General features: G+C 56.8%; 1 protein-coding gene across 5 annotated transcripts in view; it reads left to right on the top strand.

Annotated features, from left to right (window-relative positions):
* Positions 1 to 24152, top strand: part of TNRC18 (trinucleotide repeat containing 18) — an 84009-nt gene that overhangs the window by 40587 nt on the left and 19270 nt on the right. For 4 of the 5 annotated variants that reach the window (XM_055410387.2, XM_055410384.2, XM_055410383.2 and 1 more), the window contains 8 exons: positions 832 to 1821; positions 8011 to 8186; positions 8577 to 8713; positions 8886 to 9014; positions 10486 to 10657; positions 12138 to 12498; positions 15597 to 15872; positions 20163 to 20405. In XM_055410387.2, the coding sequence (XP_055266362.2) occupies positions 832 to 1821; positions 8011 to 8186; positions 8577 to 8713; positions 8886 to 9014; positions 10486 to 10657; positions 12138 to 12498; positions 15597 to 15872; positions 20163 to 20405 (2484 nt within the window). The remainder of the gene's footprint in view (positions 1 to 831; positions 1822 to 8010; positions 8187 to 8576; positions 8714 to 8885; positions 9015 to 10485; positions 10658 to 12137; positions 12499 to 15596; positions 15873 to 20162; positions 20406 to 24152) is intronic. The other variant, XM_055410385.2, reaches the window with a different exon arrangement.

Genomic DNA, 24152 nt, shown 5'->3' with positions numbered 1-24152 from the left:
CCCCACCCACCCCCCAGACAGGGCCTGATGCTGCAGAGGCAGCTGCCCGCCACCCTGCTCTCCAGGAGATTATACTTTGTGGTGCGGGGAGGTCGGAGGTAACAAGGTGGGGGTCGGCACAGTGTCTTGAATGTCCCAACTCAGCTGAAGAAGAGGTGGGGCTGGTGGGTTCTTGTGGGGTGGACGGCAGAGTCCGCTGGGCTGGGTGGGGACCGTTTAGGGTCTTTTTTCTTCTTAATAACTTTATTTATTCTGGCTGTGCTGGGTCTTCGTTGCCGCGCGGGGCTTTGCTCTAGTTGTGGGGAATGGTGGCTTCTCTCGTTGCGGAGCACGGGCCCCAGGGCGCGTGCGCTTCGGTCGTTCCGGCTCCCTGCCCTGGGGCGCGGGGTTGGCAGTTGTGGTCCACGGACGTAGTTGCTGTGTCACGTGGGATCTTCCCAGACCGGGGATTGAACCCATGTCTCCTGCATTGGCAGGTGGATTCTTACCACTAAGTCACCAGGGACACACTCTGTGTAGGGTCTTATCACCAGGTCCTTCTAGTCCAGCTTTGTGCTGGATGCTCAGTTTGCGGGCACCAGAGACAGATCCAATGACTCTTTTTGGGTCTTTTCAGACCCAAAGACCCTCGGGGACTGCAGGGTGGCCGTTTTTTCTCTCTGGGGCCCAGATGTGCAGAGAGGCCCTGGGGTTCATCAGGTGCCATCGGGAAGGGCCTCCAGTCCTGCAGGGCACCTGAGGAGAGAGGGTGGCGGGTGGGTGGGTACTGCTGGGGACACAGCTGTAGGACGGGGCTGGAGGGGCCCCCGCTGACCCGCGTGTCCTCTGCAGATATCCCAGCTCGATACCCGTTCCAAGCCCTGCCACCGCACTACGGGAGGCCCTACCCGTTCCTCCTGCAGCCCACGGCTGCTGCCGATGCCGATGGCCTGGCCCCCGATGTGCCGCTCCCAGCTGACGGGCCCGAGCGCTTGGCGCTCTCCCCTGAGGACAAGCCCCTGCGCCTGTCCCCGTCCAAGGTCCCAGAGCCACTTCGTGAGGTCCCGGATGAAGAGCCGCTGGTGGAGCGGGAGGTGAAGGCAGAGGTGGAGGACATGGATGAAGAGCCTGCCCAGCTGCCCTCCCTGGGGTCCCCGCTGACGCTGCCCCCCGAGGACGCCCTGGTGGCCCCGAGCCCAGTGGGCGGCCTGCTGGAGGCCCAGGCGCTGAGTGCCGGCGGCCAGGGGCCCGAGGAGCCCCCTGGATGCCCGAACTTTGTCGAGGGGACTGAGGCACGAGTTGATTCACCGGGCCGGACAGAGTCCTGTGCTGCCGCCCCGGAACTGGGGCCACGGCTGACGCCGGAGCCGCTGGTGGAGGCCAAGGAGGAGCCGGTGGAGGTGCCTGTGGACGTGCCCGTGGCTGTGCCTTTGGCGGAGGCAGTGCCTGGTGAGGAGGACTTGGCCCAGGTGGCCCCAAGTGAGCCCCGACCCAGCCTGGAACTGCCGGACTGTGACGTACCTGCTGGGGAGGGCAAGTGCCCCAGCCTGGAGGCCCCCGAGGCCGGCCCTGTGCCCGGCAGCACCTGCTTCCTGGAGGAGGCGGGCTCCGAGGAGTTCCTGCCCAGCCTGGAGGACCCGCTGGCCGGCATGAACGCCCTGGCGGCTGCTGCAGAGCTGCCCCAGGCCCGGCCCCTGCCCTCCCCGGGCACCAGAGCCCCAGCCCTGGAGACGCTGGAGGCCGCGCAGAGCCTTGTCCTGGAGCAGAGCTTCCTGCACGGCATCACCTTGCTGAGTGAGATCGCCGAGCTGGAGCTGGAGAAGAGGAGCCAGGAGGCGGCAGGTGAGGCTTCTGGGGTTGCTTTCCCTTCCTTGGTCTATTTTTTAATTATTATTTACTTATGGCTGTCCCACCAGGCTTGTCAGGATTTCAGTTCCCCGACCACAGCACAGAATCCTAACCACTAGGCCACTGGGAAACTCCTGCTTTTTCCCTTCCTATAAATATATATATATATATATTTTTTTTTAAGTGGGATTTTTAAAGTTTCAGAATCTCTAGAATATGGTTTATTTCGCTTCACTTTTTTCCCTTTGTGAATTAATTTTTTAAAATTGTGGTAAAATACACTTATCGTAAATTTTACCACTTTAACTGTTTGTTTTTTTTTTGCGCTGTGCTAGGTTTTCATTGCATGGGTTTTTTTCTAGTTACAGCAAGCCAGGACTGCTCTCTAGTTGCAGAGCATGGCCTTCTCATTGCAGTGGCTTCTCTTGTTGCAGAGCACAGGTCCTAGGGCGCTTGGACTTCAGTAGTTGCAGCTCCAGGCTCTCTAGTTGTACGGGCTTAGTTACTCCGGGGCATGTGGGATCTTCCTGGATCAGGAATGGAGCCCATGTCTCCTGCATTGGCAGGCAGATTCTTTGCCACTGAGCCACAGGGAAGCCCCACCTTAACCATTTTTAAACGGACGGGGCAGTGGTGGTGTGCCGTCACGTTGTCGCGCACCCAGCTTAGGGGTTTCTTAGTGGTGAAATTTCCCCTTGTTCTGTCAGTGGTGAATTAGCAGGATGCTTTGCACTGGGAGTGACCAAGACTCACTGGCTTAGAAAAAGTCGGAGGAAATTCTATTCGCTTGTGGAATCACAATATGTCAGTGATGAGGTAATGTTTCAGGTATGGCTGGTTCCAGGTGCTTAAACCAAGTCATCAGGAGTTCTTTCGTCCCTCTTCCCTGTCCCTCCCTCTCATAGCTTCACTGCTTTCCACTGGCTTCATTCAGGGTGGGTCCACTTTCCTCATGGGGGTCACTGATACTTCCTCCGCAGCCCATGGGCCCATGGACTGTCGCCAGCAGACACACAGAAGAGACGACCTCTCTCCTGCTAGCTCTGGCGCAGATGCTGTGATGCACTCATTACTTGGCCGACTGTGGTTCATGCTTTTTGCAGAAGCAAAGCCTGTATCCCAGGAGATGGGATGGACTGGGCTGATTCTGCCCAGCTCTGGAGGGGGGAGCAGTCACTTCCAGGATGTAGGTGTGTGTGTAGGGAGGTGGTCATCCTCAGAAGGAATGGTGTGCCTTCAGCAGAAAGAAGGTGTCTTCAGTGAATTCTGGGCTGGCACAAACCCACTGATGTTCAACATAGAAATCAAAGTGCTCCAAGAAGTATGTAAAGAGCCAAAGGGTCAGGCGCAGCCTTGCCAGCCTGCACTGCAGCCAGAACACTCGTGGGGGCGGGTGGCACACAGCTAGGGGGAGAGGTTATGAGAGCAGTGCTGGGTGCTCAGCCATATCTCCTCTAGAACTTTCTCTACACTTGCACAGGTTTCTAAAATTAAGGTCCTTTTGTAAGCAGTGTTTCGTTACCCGCCTTTTCCACCTTGTTGCTGTTCAGTCGCTAAGTTGTGTCTGATTCTTTGTCCGATTCTTTGTGACACCATGGACCGCAGCTTGCCAGGCTTCCCTATCCTTCACTATCTCCGCAGTTTGCTCAAACTCATGTCCATCGAGTCGGTGATGCCATCCGACCATCTCATCCTCTGTCGTCCCTTTCTCCTGGCCTCAGCCTTTCCCAGCATCAGTCTTTTCCAGTGAGTCGGCTCTTTGCATCACGTGGCCAGAGTATTGGAGCTTCAGCTTCAGCATCAGTCCTTCCAGTGAAGATTCAGGGTTGATTTCTTTTAGGATGGACTGGTTTGATCTCCTTGCAGTCCAAGGGACTCTCAAGCACTCTCAAGTCTTCTCCAGCACCACAGTTCAAAAGCATCAATTCTTTGGTGCTCAGCCTTCTTTTTCCCTTAGTATATCCTTTATTAAACATTTTCAAAACTGGGCATTCGTAAACATTTTTTGGAACTACGCAGTTTTCTGCCCGGTGGCAGCCCCAGCCTTCAGTTGACCCAATCGTCAATTGTCAGGCATTTTAATTTGCCTTCTTTTCTATAATTTTCCTTCCTTCCTTTTGCTGTTGTAAGTAATGTGATGATTACTCTTGGAGAAAAATCTTTGTCCGCACCTCTGCCTTCCTGGGGGTTTTGTTCCCAGGGCTGGAATTGCTGGGTCAGAACCGGGCCTTTTTCATCATGAGGGTCCAGTGTCCCTCTTTCGTGGAAGCTTGGACGAGGGACACCTCCTTCCCCGCAGGCGTCTGTTTTGTGGGTTTTCTTTTCTTGATTGCTTGCTCGGGCTTTCTCCAGGTGCAGGGGGTGGGGGGGCTGCTCTTCATCGCGGTGCTCGGGCTTCTTGCTGCGGTGACCTCTTGATGTCGAGCACGAGCTCTAGGTGAACGGGCTTCAGCAGTGGTGGCTCATGAGCTTAGCTTCTCTGCAGCCTGTGGGATCTTCCTGGACCGGGGATTGAACCTGTGTCCCCTGCATCGGCAGGTGGATTCTTAACCACTGGATCACCAGGGGAGTGCTGTTGTTCAAGTTCATTGTTTCTTTCATTTAAATAGTTCAGTACAAATTCCCCCCACACCCCCGCCGCCAGAAGACAAACCTCTCTTGATCCTGCCAACTGGTGGGTTTTCAGTGGGGACCACACAGGCCAAGGGGCCTCTGGGAAGGAGAGGGCTGAGGATGGGTCACCAGGTTTGGGGGCCTCTGCCTGCTCTTGCCCGTCTTCACGCTGCTGCCTGCTTCATGCACTCATTCAGCTCCTCCTGTATGCCTGGCAATGTTCGGTACCAACAGTGAACCAGGCCATCTGCATGCTGCCCTCAGCACTGTTGGGATGACAAGTGGGAGGCCCGAACAGTGGGAGGGGGTCAGGGCAGGGTGGGAAGGTAGTCTCCCATAGCAGAGGGCCAGGGAAGACCCTCTCAATAGGTGGGGGAGGAAGAGTCTTCTGGGAAAAACCATGCCAGGCTCAAGGAAGAACAAGTGCAAAGGTCCTGGGGTGACTGTTTGCCCCAGGGTAGAACAAAGGTGAGGAGGCCAGGGGCTGCAGGGGAGCCCAGAGGGGAGAGTGGTTGCTGGGAAGTGGGATCACTGTGGGGGGTCATCTTTTACTCACTTGGAGTGAGGTGAGGGGCCGCTGGAAGGAGGATTTGAGTCGCACTGACAGGATCAGACCTCACTGCGGTCTCTTTGGGGGCTCTGCGGGGGGCTGACGTTGGAGCGAGGGCCGGGCCAGGGAGACCCAGTAGAGGCTCCCGTCTGCTTCTGGGCCCAGCGTGGTGAGGGGTGCACAGGTGCGGGCAGGTGGGTTCTGGGTGGAAACCTCCAGCAGGCTTTGTGGAGGGACTGCAGTTGGGTGTGTAAGGACGAGGATGAGGGTTTTGACCCGAGTTGCTGGAAGAGAAGAAAGGCTTCTGAGGCAGGGAAGCAGTGGGAGGGGCGTGTTCAGGGAGAGCCTGGTGGCCGGCATGGACACGGATGCTCCTGGTGGCGCCCTGCGGTGCCCTCAGCACGCTGCAGTGCAGGTCTGGTGACCTGAGCGTGGGCTCTGTGATCCCAGGGTAGGGGGCGGCGTCGGGCTGGAGCGGGCGCTTGGGGGCACCAGCACCCCACAGACAGGGGAGGACCTGGGGGCCCTTTGCCTCTGACAGTCTCGGCCGGACCCTGAGCTTCGGTGCCATGCAGAGTGCCTGCAGGCCTGGGCTGTGGGTGGTCCTGGTCACACGGCAGGCCCAGGGCTCCAGCTTTCCCCAGCCCCATCACTTTCTGGAGCCCCTGGCCCTCCCGATTCCCCGCTCCTGCCCCACGCAGCCGCCTGTGGGCAGCAAGCCCGGGTGTCCCAAGGCGAGTGGCTGTCCTTCCCTCCCTCCGGCACCATAGTCTCTGTGATGGACACCTGGTCCCGTGGAGGTTCCAGTGCGTGTCGGGCTGGTTCCCAGGTCACCTCCATGTTGGTGCAGCTGCAGGGCTGGGGTATTAGCTTGGTCTGCTCTAATAAACATACAAGCGCGGTGGGGCGGGGCGGGGGCACTGAGTCTTGAGTAACAAGAGTACATGTTCTCACGACTCTAGAGGCTGGGCGTTCTAGATCCAGGTGTCCGCAGGGTTGGGTTGGCTCCTCCTGAGGTATCTCTCCTGAGCAGACCTGTGGACAGCCATCCTTTCCCTGTGGAATTCTTCCGTGTGTGTGTGTGTGTGTAGCCAAACGTCCCCTTTTAGGAGGACGCAGTCTCGCTGGATCAGACAGAGCCCACCCTGGCGCCCTCACGTTAACTTGGTTCCCTCTTTAAAGGCTCTGCCTTCTGAGCTGTGATGGCGTTAGAGCTTTCGATGTGGACTTGGGGGCATGCAGCTGCTGCCCTTGGGCCACCAGGCTGCCCTCTGTGTCCTGGGGACCCCAGCGAGGCTGGTGTGTTGGAGGTGAAGCAGGTGATGGAGTCACTGTATGGTCCCCTCTGATGGAGCAGCTCTCCCCTGCCTTACCCAGGGACTGAGAAACTTACAGCTAGGAGGACCTCGAAGGGATTGCGGTGGGGTGTGTCACCTGGGGTGTGGGCCACATGCTTCAGTCTAGTGCCAACTGCTTGAGGCTGGTGGGGTTCACTGTTTTGTGGCCTCAGTGTGTGTCCCAGACACAGAAGACCAAAAGCAGGACCTCTCGATTCGCCACTGGTGACATGTGGTTGTGACTTGAGGGGAGAACTGCTGACACCTAGTGGTGAAGGCGAGGACGCCTCTCAGTGTCCCAGGACGATGCCCAAGAGCCGCCCTGCGGCAGAGATACGAGCCCACGGCCATGTGATCAGAAGCCCTGATCTGGGTGATACACTGGTTAATGTCAACGTTAGGGAATTCTGCACGTTGGTGGTAAACAGTATACTTTTCCGGGACTTCCCAGGTGGTCCAGTGGCTAAGACTCCATGCTCCCAATGCAGGGGGACTGCGTTTGACTCCTGGACAGGGAAGTAGATCCTACATGCCTCGAATAAGAGTTGACATGCCATAACTAAAGGTCCTGCATGCCAGAAGATCGAAGGTTCTGCACGCCACAGCTAAGACAAGCTAAATTAATAAATACTTTAAAAAACTTTCTCTTTAAAAAGAGAATATACTTTTCCCCTCAGATACACATGGACCGTTCTCAAAAATTGATTATATGTTAGATCACAAAGGAAACATCAGTTGGAAAATGAAAACTCATGTTATTTTGGTAGAAAGACTGTGGAGAAATAGGTTCTCAGGTAGCACTGTTGAGATGTTGCGATCCTGAGTTGCTGCAGCGTTTCTGAAGGGCAGTGGGAATATTCACAAGAGATAAACACACCTACCTTGATCATGTAATTTAATTGCACAGACAGGGACTTTCCGGAGACAGTGCCTATCTGTTCACTACCAAAAAAAACACCACAAAAAGTCTGGAGCCACGTGAATGCCATCAGCGGGGGATTGTTTAGGTAAATTAAAGCTTATCGATCCAAGAGAAGACTAGGCTGCTGTTACTCGGCTTCGCTGATATTCTAGTGGGTTCTGACTTACAGAAATGGCACTTTATGTTCAGGTTTAACCTATAGTATGAGTGCGTATGTATTTTTGTGCTAATGCGAAAATGCATTGAGTAGCAATGAGCAGAGTGATGTGCTGTGTATTGATTGGTGCTGATTTCTGCTTGTGAAGGATGCCTGGGTGTTACCCATGTTTGAATGTGTGTAAAAGTTTCTGGAACCACCTGCCACGCAGTGTCGGCAGAGACATCCTCCGGGGAGGGGCCTGGTGGTGGGAGGAAGACGGCTTGTGTTTCATGACGCCTCTCTGCTGGGTTTGTGGTTTTTATCGTGTGCACATGTGACTTTCGCAATTTACAAAACTTATCGTGGGGCTCTTTTTTTTCTGATGGTGAAAACCACGTATAGTCCTTGTGGAAGATTTTCAGGACAGATAAGCAGAGTCGGTTGCTTTGTTGGAGTGCGGCTCTGCCGTTCTCTGGTGGCCGCCTGCCCATCTGTGTGCAGACGCGCTGTGGACAGGACTCTGGCCCATGTCCTCTCCCCAGGTTGGGAGGCCTGGTTGGAGGCCACCACGGTGCCCGTGAGCCCAGCCCCAGAGCGTGGGCTCACCTGCCTCCTCCCGCAGGCGCGGAGCGGGGCCTGCCCGTGCGGCCCTCGCTGGAGAGCCTCCTGGCGGCCAGCAGCCACGTGCTGAAGGAGGTGCTGGACGGCCCCTTCGTGGATCCACTCAAGAACCTGCGGCTTCCGCGCGAGCTGAACCCCAACAAGAAGTACAGCTGGATGCAGAAGAAGGACGAGCGGGTGAGGCATCCCGGGCACGGCTCCGGGGAGGACGGGGTGTGCCCAGAGAGGCCGCCTGGCCTGGGCCTTGGCAGGCTGCACACTCCGGGGAAACTGATGCATGCCCAGCTTCTGCCACCACCTTGCGGGGCGGTCCCCAGCGAGTTGTCTCCTCTTCCCCGGCCTCAGTGTACCACGTAGTCATGTGTCAAGGGTGTGTCCCTTGGGCAGCGGCTTGGGGGCTCAGGGAGAGAAGATGTGTGTGTGACAGACGCCAGCCCTGCTCGAGAGGCACTGCGGGCCACCTTGGCCTGGACACGGCCCCGCAGGGTTGGCTTTCCTGTGCCTGGCATGCACACGGGGCGTCTTGGTGAGGGTGGTGACCCCGCGCTCACCCGCCGCTCCCCGCAGATGTACGCCATGAAGTCCTCCCTGGAGAGCATGGACGCCATGGAGCTGGACTTCCGGATGCGGCTGGCGGAGGTGCAGCGCCAGTACAAGGAGAAGCAGCGCGAGCTGGTGAAGCTGCAGCGGCGCCGCGATTCCGAGTGAGTGCGCCCCGCCGCCCGCGGCCCAGGCTCTGTAGGCGCCGCGCTCAGGAGGTCCGCCGTGCAGGCCGCCAGGTGTGCGTGGCCCCGAGTGGCGTGTGCGCTCTGTGCGCCCCTTCTCCGCGCCCCCCCCACCCCCGGGTTCACAGCCCAGCGTGTGATTCTCTTTAAGGGACAGGCGCGAGGAACCCCATAGAAGCTTGGCACGCAGAGGCCCTGGCAGGCCGCGGAAACGGACCCACGCCCTGAGCGCCCTGTCGCCCCCCCGCAAGAGAGGGAAGAGCCGCATCCATAGCGGAAAGTAAGGCTGGCCCCTCGGTGGGTCGGGGACTGGCACAGAGCTCGGAGGGGAGGCGCGCGGCCCCGCGCGGGGCCTGTGTCGGCGCCGGGGACCTGGCGTCCCTCAGGCTCTGACCCGCCGGGATCGGCGGCTCGCGGGCAGCACGGTGCGCTGCCCCGGGCCGGCCAGGAGGGCGAGTGTGGAGCGGACAGGCACACCCACCCCAGCCAGGAAGTCAAGCATCACCCCAGCGTCAGGCCCGTTTTCCTGCTGCACTGGCGTCTTCCATGGATAGGGCCCACTTCCCTCTGTGCTGGACGGCATCTCTCCTGGGCTCCTGATGCGTTGTGCCTGGGGTGCTCCCTGTGACCGGGGCCTCTGCCTCCACGCACGCTGGGCCTGAGCGAGAGCACTCCCTCTGGGTTAGCTGTGGAAAGACGAACGGTGCTGCGGTTTCCCCGGGCCTCCGGAGCGTACCTCAGCCTGGGCCAGCAGGGCAGGCGGCCAGCAGGACTTGGGTGAGGAAGCAGAGGGGCCACAGGGTACCTTCACAGCCTCAGGAGAGGCCATGGGTCTTCTCAAGAGAAGACAGCCCCAAGAGCCCCCCGTCTTGCATTTAAGCTTGGATGTCCCTGACTGACCAGAAGATGCAGAGAGAAATACCCTGTTACCAGCCACAGGTGGGTGGGGAAAGCCGCTCCTGGAGGAGCAGGCAGAGGCTGGGGCTGCCCACATGTGGAGCCTCTGGGGAGGAGCGCGGACCCCGGAGGTGGGTGTGTCTCCTGCCGAGTCCCAGGTCTGCTGCGCCCTGTGGCCTTGGGCCAGGTGTTAGCTCTTCTGGGTAAGCGCCTTCCTCTAGAACGAGCAGTATGTAGAGCCAAGTGTCGTTCTGTGGCTAAAATACAAAGCAGAGACGTGGAGTGGGACACACAGTAAAGACCAGGTGAAAGCTGCTTCTGTCTCATTACTTGTGAGGCTTTAGCATAAGGCAGGCCGCCGGGGCCGGGGCCTGGCTGCTTGCGCTGCTCGGGGACGGAGCAGCAAGTCACTCCTTCACAGCAGCTCACGATCGTGACCCCCGCCGCATCCTGGTGGTTGTCCGCGGCATCCATGTTCTTGGCATGCTTGGGTACAGAGGTCTCTGACCGTGACAAGGGGTGTGTGTGTGTGTGTCTGAAGGAGCATGAGAGAGTGTGTGTGTGTGTCTGAAGGAGCATGAGTGTGTGTGTGTGTCTGAAGGAGCATAAGAGAGAAAGGGGCCAGCAGAGACGCTGCTTTCGAGAAGTTCTTTTTTTTCCACGTTAAATGCTCATTCGGCCCCCTTCACGAGTGTCCCAGAGTCCCAGCACCACAGTGCTTCAGACTCGGCAGTGTGCCAGCACAGTCTGTGCTTCAGCATCCAGAGCCCACCCGTCCGGGCCTTGAGGGCGGACCCCCGGCCCGTGACTGCTGCCTGGCCGGGGTGCTGACCGGTTCCACGTCTGGGTTTCAGGCTGAGCAGCAAGCCCCTGCTGACCTCAGACGACTATGAGCTGGGAGCCGGGATGAGGAAGAGACATAAGGGGCCGGAGGAGGATCACGACGCCCTCGGTGGAGCGGGGAAGGCCCGGGGGAGGAACCAGCCTTGGGACGAGCACGAAACCTCCTCAGACTTCATGAGTCAGGTTGGTTGCCCCATCTTTGAGGTGTGCTGTCGGCTTGGGGCAGAGGGGCCGCCGGGCTCACATGCTCCCTTTGTGGGTCTCCTGGCCCTGTTGTGCAGACGCTTTTGGGATACACTTAACTGTGCAAGTGCTATGGATAAAATGCAGTAGTAACCCAGGCGCAAACACTTTTGTTGAGCGTGGTTCCCTTAGTGCCAGAGCCACTCCTCCAATCTTGGTCATTGTGTAGAGCGGGAAAGTAACGCCCAGAGGAGGTCGGAGAGCTGGCGAAGGAACACAGCCCCAGGTGGAACTGAGGCTGAAAGCCCATCTTCTATGTGTGCTCCGTGACCCTCTGCTGAAGCGCAGAGGAGAGACTGCAAGTTTAACGTAACAGTGCAATTACTCAGTTGTTTCATGGTATCATTATTTAATGAGCAGCTTCACCATTCTGGAGTTTGAAGAAACAAGGGCTTGATGCCATTGTAATTTCCTCTGGAAACTCTCCTGAGGTAAAGGGGGCGAGCACCAATGCCTTGAATTTTCTTGTTTCTGCAGAGCATTGAAATCACCCACTTTGAAGGCCCTCATCGCTGAATACTAACATACCTTGTCGTCCCTCCCGGAAAAACCGTGTGGGAGGGGGCTGTTACAGTTGACTCAGGCGTCAGAGATGACAACTTAGATAGGGGATAGTGGGTCCGTGGGGAGGGGAAGAGAGAGCCAGTTTGTAGTTTGTACGTCAGCATCCTGTGTACTCGAACTGTGAAGGGCACTCTTGTTGTCATGACACTATCCCAACTTTTTCTCGCCTTATGAAATGTTACCTGATTAGAGAGAAAATAGCAATGAAATGTTCAAATGAGGGCCATTGAAGCTGCATGTTTCAACAGCAAACGACTCCAGCTGATGGGAGACGCGCAAGCAGGAATTTATCTGGGAAATCTCTAATCATTCTTTCTGCTTCAGGCGTCCAAGGCACACTCATGGCATTTTCTTGGCAACTTCAGCCCATTTAGCTGGATGGCCTGGTTCAGGCTGTGAGGCCATGTTCATCACCTGCTTTAGGCAGCTGAGATAAGCAGATCAGCTGTGCTGTGATCTGGGTTTTCCATCTTTGGGTTCATCCCTCCTCCCTTAATCCAGCCACCTTCTCCCCCCAGCTCCCTGGCAGCGCTGTTTGTTTTAGGCGCTCCCGGCTAGGAAGCACAGTGCCACAGCCAGCCGGTGGCAAAGATAACTGTAACCACAGTAACAGCTCTTTACTAAGTGCTTTTCACGTGTCTTTTCTCGGTTCATCTTCAGCACAACCCAGTGCTGCCTGTGTGTAATCACCCCCATTTTACAGAGTAGAGGGACTGAGGCTAAGAGGAATTCAGCAACGTGTCCCTTCTCAACAGAGGCAGGGAGAAGGAGCCCCGGTGTGTCTGAGCTCATGCACTGAGACCCACTGTGGGTGTCAGATGTCTTAACCCCACGACTTCCCAACTTCCCTTTCCAGCTAAAGATTAAGAAGAAGAAGATGGCTAGCGACCAGGAGCAGTTGGCAAGCAAGCTAGACAAAGCCCTCTCCCTCACAAAGCAGGACAAGTTGAAGTCGCCCTTCAAGTTCTCGGATGGTTCTGGGGGGAAATCAAAAGCGAGCGGGGCCTGCGGCAGGTACTTGACGCCCTACGACAGCCTGCTGGGCAAGGACAGGAAGGCGCTGGCCAAAGGCCTCAGCCTGTCTCTGAAAGCCTCGCGAGAAGGTAAACACAAAAGGGCCGCCAAAGCCAGGAAGATGGAGGTGGGGTTCAAGGCCAGAGGCCAGCCCAAGTCGACCCACTCCCCCTTCGCCTCGGAAGTGAGCAGTTACTCCTACAGTAAGTAGTGGGCCGCGCTGCCTCAGGGCTGCACTTCCTCCCTTTCCTTCCTTTTCTCCTCTTCTCGGCCTCGAAAGCTCGATGGTCTCTGGTGACGGTCTCTTTTTCCGCTTCGGCGCCGGTACCATGCCGGAAACGGAGGTGGTTGTGATGGATGGGCACTGTCCTTTGGGCGGCCACCCGTGATTGGCGGGCGCTCGTGATTGACTGATTGCGGGCGCTCGTGATTGGCGGGCGGGTGGGAGCGGAAGTCCGCCGGCCCTCCCGTACCCGCCTTCCGTTGGTCCGCGCTGAGGCCCTCGGTCTGGAGGCCTTGTGCTACCGCGTTGGCGGTTCCTCGGTGCAGAGCCGCCGCTCGTGAAAACCATAGAGCCGGCCGGGTCGCTCCCGCCCTCAGGCGGCTGCCGGTCCTCGAGCTCCGTGTTCGTGAGGAAGGCGTCTGTGGAGCGCACACCAGGGCGGCCTTTCTTGTCTTTGCGGCGGCCGTCCACGCGGTTACCCGGTCCGTTTCCGAGGATAGATGCCGAGGCGGGGCCCAGCCCGTCGGATTCAGCGGCTCGGGGCGGCGCGTCACGATGGGCGCTGCCTGTCTGCTGCCCGGGCGGCAGCCGCCAGCCCCGTGCGGCTTCGGGCCCCTGAAACGTGACAGCCGGTGGCACTGAGGGGCCGAGTTTACGCGGAGCCTGCCGCCTTGGCGCTTCTTGTCTGGGCCCTGGGGGAGCGTGGGTTTCCGGAGCCCGGACGGCCTTGTCCCACCCTTACCCCCGCCGCCCGTCCGTCGGCCCGGAGCCCGCCGCCTGGCACCTGATAGGTGCCCAGTGAGTACCTGGGCCGAACGCGCAATGCCCAGGATGGGTGGGTGCCGAGGGCTGTGGCCGCCGCGGCAAGGCCGGGGAGGGGCTGTTTGCCTCCTGGCATCTGTCCGCGGGCTTCCTCGAGGGGGACCCCAGGCCGTGACTCGGGTCGAAAGCTTTCTCCTTGGGGACTGCTTGCATCTGTGTGACTGCGCCTTTGGGCGGCTCTGCCTGGTTCACGGGGTAGGGGGCGAGGGTGATGACTGTTAAGGGTGAGGAAAAAGGGTGTGTGCTCTTAAGGAGAGAAAGTCTCTATGGAGTTAAGATACCATGACCTGCCACCGGAGCGCTGTCCAGAGCCCTAAGTGAGCTCGCTGGGTGGGTGAACAGCTGGGAGAAGGCACCTGGCACGGGATGAAGCTGCTGCTGGTGTCTTTGGATTTTCACGTTCCTGGTTTGGGTTGCCCTGGGTCTCCAGCCTTGATGTTCAGATGGTTGTGGAGGTGAGGATCTACTTCTGTGCCTTGTGTCTCCTGGGTGGGATCGGTGGCTGAAACGCCTCAGATTCGTGTGGGTGTGAGCTGTGCGGGGCACTGCCCAGCTGCGCGCCAGTTTTAGAGACGTGTAGCTCCGGAGGAGAAAGGAAGGACTTCCCTTTGCTTGTTTTGGAATATCATGGAGAGAGCAGGGATTGCTTTCCCTTTGATCTTTCAGTGGATGTGGCCTGGCTGGTGGCGGAAGGATCCTCTGCTCTCCCTCACTTACAGGGGGATGAGGTGGGGGTTCAGGCTCGAGTCCAGAGATAAGCTGAGGTCTTGGCGGGGGGGGTGGGGGCTCTAAGCTGCCAAGTCCACTGCGGCAGATGTGTGTACGCTCCCAACGCAGTGTTCAGATTGCTCATTTCTGTTACGCTCTTGTCTAAAACTGCTCAGTTGAGAGAAGTGGGTTAATGGTGCCACAGGGTGGTCGAAAGGCCTGTCTGCAGTTAGCTGGTGGTTATGATGTGAGAGAGTGGAGAGAGTGCATCTCTTCTGTTTTTCACATTAGTCTTTGCCTTCCCTGTAAATGCGTGCACGCAGGGTCACAAAGAAGTCAAGGTGTTTCCTAGCCTTGAGATGCTGTACCGGGAGGAGATGGGCAGAGAGAACGTCGCCCTCCTGCGTTTTCACTGTGGGTTGTAGGGATCCGGTGGCTTGCTTGTTGGGTTCTGGTGGGAAGCCAAGTTGGTTGTTGTCACGCACGGACTTGTCCAGCCCAGCAGGTGGCTTCAAGAAGGACAGGATGGAGCACACAGGAGGGAGAGCTGTGGGTGGGGGATGGGCAGAGGTGTGTCTGCGTCCCACCCAGAGAACCCCTGCCCCCCAGCCTACACGCGTGTGCGTGCACACACACACTGTCACTCTCTCCTTCTCTTGGCCTTGGGGAGGGCAGCTGTTTTCGTTAACACTCCCTGTCTTTGGAATGGATTTGACGAGATGAAGGGATTACAGCCTTTGGCTGCAGAGCCTTTCCGTCCGATGGAATCTTGCTCACCAGCCTCATGTGTAGAACAGACCAAAGTCGTGTGAGTCTGCCTGGGGAGGATTGGAAGGGGCCAGAGCTGTGCCCACTTGACAGTCCCCTCCCCAAAGCCTCATGCAGCTCCAAGGCTGGAGACGTATGGGAGGCCAGAACCAGCGTGCTGGTCAGCCAGCTCTGATAGGAAAAGGAACGGGGTAGAGCTGGGAGCCGCAGCATCATTTGTCAGACATTGCCAAGCAGGAAGCTGGGTTGTGAGTCTTTACACGCTTGCCCTGAATACCACTGTGAGCTGGTGTTTTGCGAAAGAAGGGCTTTACCTGAGTCCTTCCCCTCTTAGGCAGCTTCCCTCCCCACAAGGAGCCCGTGGGCTGGCTGCAGTCCTGTGGGGTGGACTGGACTCGGCAGTGACCTCCCCACGCAGGGCAGAGACTTTCCTGAGAGTGGGGCTCCCACCTCCTGCAGGGCCGGGAAAGACTGTTCCCTGTGGCTGTGTGGTGGGTGGTGCTGGCAGCAGTGGTCCTGCCAGGGCCTGGGTCCAAACTGTGCAAGATGGGTTGTGTGGGGCCTGTGGCTCAGAGGCCTTCCAGGTGAGAGACGAGGCCCGGATGGGGAGGAGTGTGCCAGGTGGTGGAACTCTGCCGGTTCCATGGCCAGTGGGTGTTTGGACCTTGGTTCTGGCGCTTGGCAGTGTCCTCAAAGGCGCCAAGGCTAATGGAAGAGACCCAGCCCCCTCCCTCCCCCGGCTCTGTGACTTATCTTTATTAAAAACTACTTTGACTGCAGATACGGATTCAGAGGAAGAGGAGGAATTCCTGAAGGACGAGTGGGCTGCCCAAGGCCCCTCCAGCTCCAAACTGACACCTTCCCTCCTGTGCGGCATGGTGGCGAAGAACAGCAAGCCGGCCGGCGGCCCCAAGCTGACCAAGAGGGGCCTGGCTGGCGCCCGGACTCTGAAGCCCAAGCCGGCCGCCGGCAGGAAGCAGCCGTTTTGTTTGCTGCTTCAAGAGGTCGAGCCCCGTTCCTCCTTCAGCGACTCCTCGGAGGACTCGTTTGACCAAGGTTACTAGCTCCAAACACAAAATAACCCTCCGTGTTTCCTAGCGAGTGAGTGCGAGAGCGAGCGGAGCGCGAGCGCAGGGAGGGACCGGGGCGGCTGGGGCAGTCCCACCCAGGCCGCTTGCCCTATCGGCCTGGGTCCTTTCAGTTTTGTTTTTATTTGTACCTGTATCATTGTGAGAATACCATTGGCTGGCTCTTTTTGAGCTTTTATATGGACTGTTTTGAGTCTTCCTCCCCTTCCCCCACCTTCGCCCGCCCGCCCGCCCGCCGCCACCCTCCCCTCGCCTCCGCACCTCCTGGACCGAAGGCCTGGGTGGGTCCTCCCGGTGTGGCCGTGGAGGCCTCCCAGGGGACGTTTTGTAAATGAAATCCTGTCGTGTGGGCGTGTGACTTGATGTTTGTACCGCGATTTTGGTAATACCAAGCTTTATTAAACACACCGAGTGCATTTTCAACTAAACCCGTGTGCCTTGTCTCTCTTGCTGTGTCCTGACTGGACCATTAGGTTGCCGCTTCCCTCATTTGTTTCCCCGCCCCACTCCTTGCCCCCACCCACCCCCACCCCACCCCCACCCCAGAAGGGGTAGATGGAATAACGCAGTCTGCGCTCTATTATTCAAATATCCCTGGTAGCTGTTGGCATGCTTTTCATTTTCCAGGTTTAAAGTCAGCTGCTTTCACCTCAAGCTTCATCTTTTTTTTTTTTTTAAGCTGCTTGTTTGTCTTGTTTTCTTAAAGCTTTTTATGCAACAGTGGTTAAAAAATACTTGCAAACACTCATTTTCTAACACATGTTTCTGCTTTGGAGGGCATGTAGGCAGTGCAGGGTCAAGACCACTCTGTGTCCCCGAGTTCTGTTGTGAAATCCAAAGGCTTCATTGCCTTGTTAGGGGCAGAGCTCAGAGGAGTCCCAGGAGTCCCAGGCTGGTCTGCCCACGGCCTCGCTTAGGAGAGGGTTGGTTTCAGCGACCCCTGTGAGCTCCCTGGTAGACTGGCTTGTCCCAGTCTTCCAGGATCCCCACTCCCAGATGTCCTGGGTTGGGGGTGAGGCTTTCCAGCCCTGGTTTAGGGTTTGCTTCAGGGCGGACCCCTTTCAGGGGCCCCAGAGCTGGGGGGCGGGTCGCAGCACCCTGGGGGTCTGAGCCTGGGAGGCGTTTGGATGATCAGGAGAGGATGGAGCCGGGCCCTCGGGGCTCAGGCTCCCCGTGCGGCTGCCACACCTGAGCGAGCACAGCCTGGCCCGCTAGGTCTCCCGCCGGCCTCGTCTTAGGAGGCCTCTGCAGCCTGGGCCTCTGTGGACACGTCTGGCTGGTTCCCCATTCCCCTCTCGCCTCCCTGGGGCTGGGTCCCCACGCCTCCTCCCCATCAGAGGCCAGAGTTCCAGCTTCCAAGGTTTGGAGCTCTCCTGCCCTAGCCCAGACCCTGTAGAGAAGCAGGTAGCATCCCAGATCTGGTAGCCAGGAGCCCACCCACCAGGGCTAGACCCAGCAACAGACAGCCCATGCAAAGGGCAGGCGGGTCTCCGCTGCACCCAGAGCGCTGGTCAGGTCTCGAAAGGGATATTTGGGTAATAGGGCCTTCCTGATGCCTGGTACTAAAACACCTAACTGGCTTGGCTTTTCCGGTGTGTCTGCTCTCTCCCCCCAGCAGCTTGGCCATACCTTCACCCTTGACCCCTCCCCATGACGCTTTGAATGTCTGTTTTGGTCTCTCGCATTTGCTCTCACGCTGCACTCTGGACGCACAGCGAAGGCTGGGAGTAGGGCAGACGCGCAGCGGGTCACTGAGCTTGGGTGCGAGCCGGGCTCGTTGCTCCGTAGGTAGGCACAACCCCTTTCTCTGTGTCCCCTCTGCACCTCCCACCCCTCGGGGTTTGCCCCCATCGGCTATGGCAGCAGCGGATCACTTTGGCATTTACAGATTGGGTTTTGAAAAACCAAGTGACAAGAGTCAACCCCCATGTATTGAGCCAACAGTATTTTTTTTTCCTCTGGGGAAAAAAAAAAAGTTTTTCTGCATTTCTTCGGGTTTCTTTGTTGGGACTTTTTCCTCCCTCTGCCCTTGGCAAGCTCTGTCGCCTCAGGTGTGGACAACTCCAGAATGGCTTCCTTGGTCCCGAGACACCTTCCCTCTCTCAGCTCCCCCTACCCCCTTGGGCTCTGGCTTGAGCGGACTGGCCACCCTGGGAGGAAGCCAGGGCGGGCCCGCAGGCTCGCAGGAGCAGGAGATGGGGAAGGGTCTCAGGAGACCAGTGATCCAGTCAGCATTTATTTTGTGGGAGACACGCCCTTCTTTTGGCTTTTGACTTTCCAAACATTCTTCCATCTCGCGGTGCTGGGTTCAGGCCGCTCCTGGCTTTCTGGGATCCCATGCAGACATTCCAGACATCCAGAAACCCAGAGCCAGACCAAGAATCCTGGGTGGGAGAGACAGCCGGAGTCTCCACACCTGAGCAGCCCCACGCCACCCCCCCAGCCCAGCCAGCTCCCTGCCTGCCACCCTGCTCAGATTGGCCAAGCCTCAACGTGGGGGGGGGCCTGCCCGAAGCGGGGGACCCAGGTGCTGCCAAAAGTCTGCCTACACTTAGCCTGCTTTGCCGCTGTGGCCCACTGGGCGGAGACAGAACCATGTGATGTCCGCAATGTGAATGGATCGCAAGTGTGCACGGCCTGCCTGCCGCCTGCCCGCCCCGCCGGCCTCCATCCCGCTGCCCCCATCGCTCAGGGAGCCGGGTCTCCGTCCGCTCACTCCTCCTAACAGCTCTCCTCTCTCTCTGCCTCCTTCCTCTCTCAGCCCCTTCCGGGCCTCCCACGAGCCCTCGTCCGCCTCCCTCACCGAGGGCTCCCTCGGCTGGGATAGGCAGACCAGAGCTCCCCCACCCCCGTCTTCCCTGGCACCCCCGGGGCTGCCTCTTTGGGCTGCTCACTGCAGCGCAGCAAGCGGGCGGTTTGGGGGTGTTGGCAGGAGAATGTGGAGTTGGCCACCATCCGGGGCTCGCCCACCCCGGCCCCAGACCCCCGGACCCCAGACAGTGCAGAGAGCTCACGTTCCTCCTTCCTCTTGTTGGTGAGTCCCTTCCAGGCTCCCAGCGCCTCTGGGCAGGTGGGCACCTCCTTGGCCGCAGCACCTTGTGGGCAGACAGGCCAGGTGCCGTCCCACCCTCCACCCTGGTGGGGTCAGCTGGGCTGTCTCCTCAGAAAGGCGGGGAAGCTGGCCTGTACCTCCAGGCTGTCTCTTTCTGGCGGAGGACTTAATCCCGTGCATGGAAGGTCACCTTCCCCGGTGCGCCTTCTAGCCCCACTGCCCGCCTCGCCTTTGTGCTTATGGTCTGAGCTGGGCCAGTTCTTGGGGAGAAGTACTTTTCCGTCTTACCACCCAGTGAGGCAGGCTGGGGCTCCCTGAGAGTCTCTTTCCCACTAGGCCGTGGGCGATGAGCTGCCAGCCCCGGGTTCCAGTCCCGCTCTGCCGCCTGAACACCTGACTGTGCGGAGCAGAGTGGGCCGACCCACCCGGCAGCTCACTCCCCGCTTCCTGGCCCCGGGAGGTGTAGCCAGCTTGTGGCTCCCTTGGCTGAGCTGAGCTGAGATTCTCACAGATAAGGAAGCAGCGGCTCAGAGAGGACTGTGGACTTGCCCCAGGCTGCCCCGGGGTGCTGGGCCTCAGCTGTGGACCCCAGAGCCTGTTGACGGTTGCCGTCATGGGAGCCCCCCACCCACTCCGAGATGAGACCAAACTCCACCTTCTGCTGCCAGCCAACCCCCAGGCCTCCTACAGGCGAGACTGCCCCCTGCCCGCCCCCACACACCCCAGGGCCAGCCCCGCCCTGAGCCTACAGGGTCGTCCCGCCCCCCTGTCCCCCCTGCCCACCCCCGCCCCACCCTCACCTCCCTCCTCCTCCCGCCTCCTCCCCCAGCTTTCACGTGTGTCGGGTTGTGTGTGCGCGTGTGTGCGTGTGAGACGGTGGAGAGCACTGTCTCCAGTCCTCGTCCGTGTGTCCGTCCCCCCCCACACACAGCACAGGTGCATGTCGGTGCTCCCCTGCAGAAACACTTGACCCCCAAAGCCGCCGCCCGCCTCTTTGCTGCCCGGGATGCCCAGGTCTTGGGCTAGCTTTGATGGCCGGGGGTGGCAGGGGGCGGGAGGCGCGTGGGCTGGTGAGGAGTCCGGAGCCGGAGCTGGGCTGGAGCTGCGGCCGCCCCCTCGCTGGCGCTGTGGCGGCATGGGGGGCGGCGGGGGGCGGTGCTGGCCCGGGCCAAGGCTCTGACTCGCGCCCTGTTTTCTGCACGCCAGATGAGAGCTCCGAGGAGGAGGACGAGGATGATGAGCTGGAGGAAGACGAGGCTGCCGGCGGCTACAGGCTGGGCGCCCGGGAGCGGGCCCTGTCGCCGGGCCTGGAGGAGAGTGGGCTGGGCCTTCTGGCGCGTTTTGCAGCCAGCGCCCTGCCCAGCCCCACCGTGGGGCCATCCCTGTCCGTGGTGCAGCTGGAGGCCAAGCAGAAGGCCCGTAAGAAGGAGGAGCGGCAGAGTCTGATGGGTGAGTCCCGGCGGTGGGCTGCAGGGCAGTGGGTCCCACTGCCCGGCCTATAGGCAGGGCTCAAGAGAAGGATGGGAACTCTGCTTCCGGGGCTGGGCCGTACCTGGGCGGATGGCCCCAGTGATGGGGGTCCCCCCCCACCCCGCCTGCCGCTCCCCGGGGAGGGGTCTCCAGAGCTGTGCCGTGACATTCAGTGTTGACGCTTCCAGCAAACAGGACCTCAGGCGCTCAGTGGCAGGCAGCTCTGGGGTCTGCAGAGGCCTCGGATCTGCATGCTGGGGGCTGTGGGAGCCCACCAGAGGCCCCTGACCCAGGCGGGGGTGAGGGAGACCACTGCAGGTTGGCGACACCCAGGCTGAGCCAGGAGAGAAAAATGGGAGCTGGCTAAGGTGATGTAGGAGAAATCGAGGTGCATGTGGAAGGAGTAGGCCGCGCAAAGGCCTGGAAGATGGGGAAGCTCTTCACACTTAGGGCAGTAGGTGGGGGTGGTTTATTCAGTGAGATGCGTCAGCCCAGACAGGGCAGGTTTCGTGGCTGGGCAGGCAGGGGCAGCAGGCACCAACACTCGGGCAGGAGGCCCAGCTGTGTCCTGGCCTCGCGTCCCTCTTTCTCGGTCTCCAGTTGTATCTCTGTCTTCTTGGGACCGACAGACACCTTGGGACCGTCTCCTGGGCTCACTTCCATTCTCACGGGGCCACTTTCCCCACATGGACCCAGCTCACCTTCAGCGGGGGTTGGTGTTTGAAACCGAGATGGCTCCGCATGTGTTTGGGCTGTCAGCTCCCCTTGCCCTTTTCTGAGCCTCGGTGGTACACGTGAGGGCACGGGAAATGGGCCCTGCTTGCCACCCTGCCACCCCGACCCCCCGGCCTCCTCCAGCTGCCCAGGCTTCATGCACCCCAGAGCTCATTCCCAGTGGCCCACACACCTCCCGGGACCCCGTCTTTTCAGGGCTGGATGGCCCAGTGCTTTCTGTGCTGAGTAACGTTTCGCTGTCAGGACGGACCACGGGTTGTTTCTTCATTCACCTGCTCAAGGGCTTCGAAGGACATCTGGGTGGCATCCTAGTTCTGGCGGTTTTCACTGAAGCTTCTCTAGACTTCTGTGTGCAGGTCTTTGTCTGGACATGTTTTCAGCTCCTTTGGGTAAATACCAAGGAGTGTGATCACTAGATTATATGCATATGTTAAGATCACACTTAGTTTTTTAAGAAACTGCCAGACTGTCTTTCGAAGTTAACTGTACCGTTTTGCAGTCCCGCCAGCAGTGAATGCAAGTTCCTGTTGCTCAGCATCCTCGCCAGCTGGTATTAGTGTTTTGGATTCTGGACATTCTCATTGTTTTAATTTGCATTTTTCCTAGTGATATGGTGTGGAGCATCTTTTCATATGTTTATTTGCGTATCTCTTTTGGTAAAGTGTCTGTTAAGGCTCTTGTCCCATTCTTAACTTGGGTTATTTGATTTAAATCTTAGTACTGCGTTTGAAGGGCTGCTTCTGTATCTCAGGTAACAGCCAGGTGTGTCTGTTGTCGATATTTTCTCCTAGGTCTCACCTTTCATATTCCTGACAGTGCTTTTCACAAAGCAGAAAATTCTGATTTTACTGAAGTCCAGCTTATCAGTTCTTTTTTTTAATGGATTGTGCCTTTGGTTTTGTATCTAAAAATTTACTTCTATACCAAAGGTCATCTCGATTTTCTCCTATATCATCATCTAGAAATCTTGTATTTTTGCAGTTTAAGTTTAGGCCTGTGGTCCACCATGAATTAATTTTTGTGAAGGGTATAAGGTCTGCGTCCAGGTTCTGTTTTTTTTTTTTTGCATGTGGATGTCCACTGGCTCCAGCACCGTTTGTTGAAAAGATTCTCTCTTTTCCATTGTATTGCCTTTACTCCCTTGTCAAACATCTGCCAGTTTCTTTGGTAGTCTGTTTCTGGGCTCTCTGCTGCCCCATTGACCTGTTTGTCAACAGGTCAATGTTGATTATTTTGCCAACATCTCCCTATCTTGATTACTCCACCTTTACAGTAAGTCTTGAAGTGAGCTACCTTCAGTCCTCTGACTCTGTTCTTATCTTTAAATATTGAGTTGGCTGTTGTGAGCCTTTTGCCTCAGTATACAAACTTTAGAATTGGTATCTGCAAAATAACTTGCTGCATTTTTTATTGGGTTTATTACATTGAATCCATAGATCAATTTGGAAAGAAATGACTCCTTGGCAGTGTCAGTTCTTCCTGTCGAGACAGTGGAATATCTTCTTTGATTTCTTTTATCATGATTTTTTTTTATAGTTTTCCTCATATGGCTCTTTTACATATTTTGTTAAATTTAACTTACTTCATTTTGGGGATTGTTAATGTAAGTAATACCATGTTTTACATTTCAGATTCCCACTTGTTCATTGCTGGTATATAGGAAAGATTCTTATCCACTGTACCACCAGGGAAGTCCTTTTGGATGCTAATATAAATGGAATTCTGTTCATTTTTGGAGTGTTTGCTGCTAATGTATAGAAATGCAACTGATTTTTGTAAATTGATCTTATATCTTGCATCCTTGCTAAACTCATTTGTTCTAATAATTTTTTTAAAGTAGTTTCCTTAGGATTTTCTATATATAAGATCATGTCATCTACAAATAGAGGTAGTTTTACGTTTTCCTTTCCAATGTATATTCCCTTTATTTTCCTTGCCTAATTGCTCTGATTGGGATCTCGCCTGCAATACTGAACAGATATCTTTGTTGTTTTTTTCCTGTCCTCCCTGCCCCAGAGATATCTTTGTGAGAAAGCTTTCATAAGTATGATGTTGTTGTTCAGTTGCTAGGTCGTGTCCAACTCTTCACGACCGCATAGACTGTAGCTTGCCAGGCTCCTCTGTCCATGGAATTTCCCAAACAAGAATACTTGAGCGGGTTCCCACTTCCTTCTCCAGGCTGCCTTCCTGACGCAGGATCTCTTCCTTGAACCCAAGTCCCCTGCTTGGCAGGTGGATTCTTTACCACTGAGCCACCTGGGAAGCCCAAATATAATGTTAACGGTGGTTTTTTTTCATTTGTCAGGTTAAGGACATTTCCTTCTGTTTCTCATTTGTTGAGTGCTTTTGTCACAGAAGGGCACTAGATGTTGTCAGTTGCTTTTGCTGTGTCTGTTGATGTGTTGCTCATGTGGTTTTGTGTTTTATCCTGTTAACATGGTGTAGTATGTTGACTCTGTGGAGCGTGTCAAACCAGCCTTGCATTCCTGGCCTGTGTCTCACTTGGTGTAGAATCTTTTCTGTCTGTTTCTGCATTGTGTTTACGTTTGTTTATGATTATGTCTTCTTGATGGATTGATCATTTTATCATTGCGAAACATCCTTGGTTTCTCGATTTTCGTCTTCAAACCTATTTTGTCTGATAATAGTTGAGGCAAACCTCAGAGATCATGTGGGTTTAATTCCAGACCAGCGCAATGTTGCATTTAGCCAATATTGCAGTAAAGTGAACCACACAAATGTTTGGTTTCCCAGTGCATATAAAAGTTACGTTTATACCATATTGTAGTTGGAAAGATGCAATAGTATTATGTCTTAAGAAAAAAAGCACAGGCCTTAGTTAAAAAACATTTTATCGCTAAAAATCGACAGCCATCATCTGAGCCTTCCGTGACTTGTAACATCAGTCACTGGTCACAGATATAACAAGTATAACGATGTAGGATAATGATAATGAAGAGAGTTGAAATCTTGTGAGAATTACCGAAATGT

This window comes from Moschus berezovskii, chromosome 27 (assembly GCF_049115385.1).
Source record: "Moschus berezovskii isolate FMDL1 chromosome 27, NW_MosBer_1.0, whole genome shotgun sequence".
Lineage (NCBI taxonomy): Eukaryota > Metazoa > Chordata > Mammalia > Artiodactyla > Moschidae > Moschus > Moschus berezovskii.
Note: the sequence above shows the minus strand (reverse complement) of the source record. Positions and strands in the feature narration are given on the sequence as shown.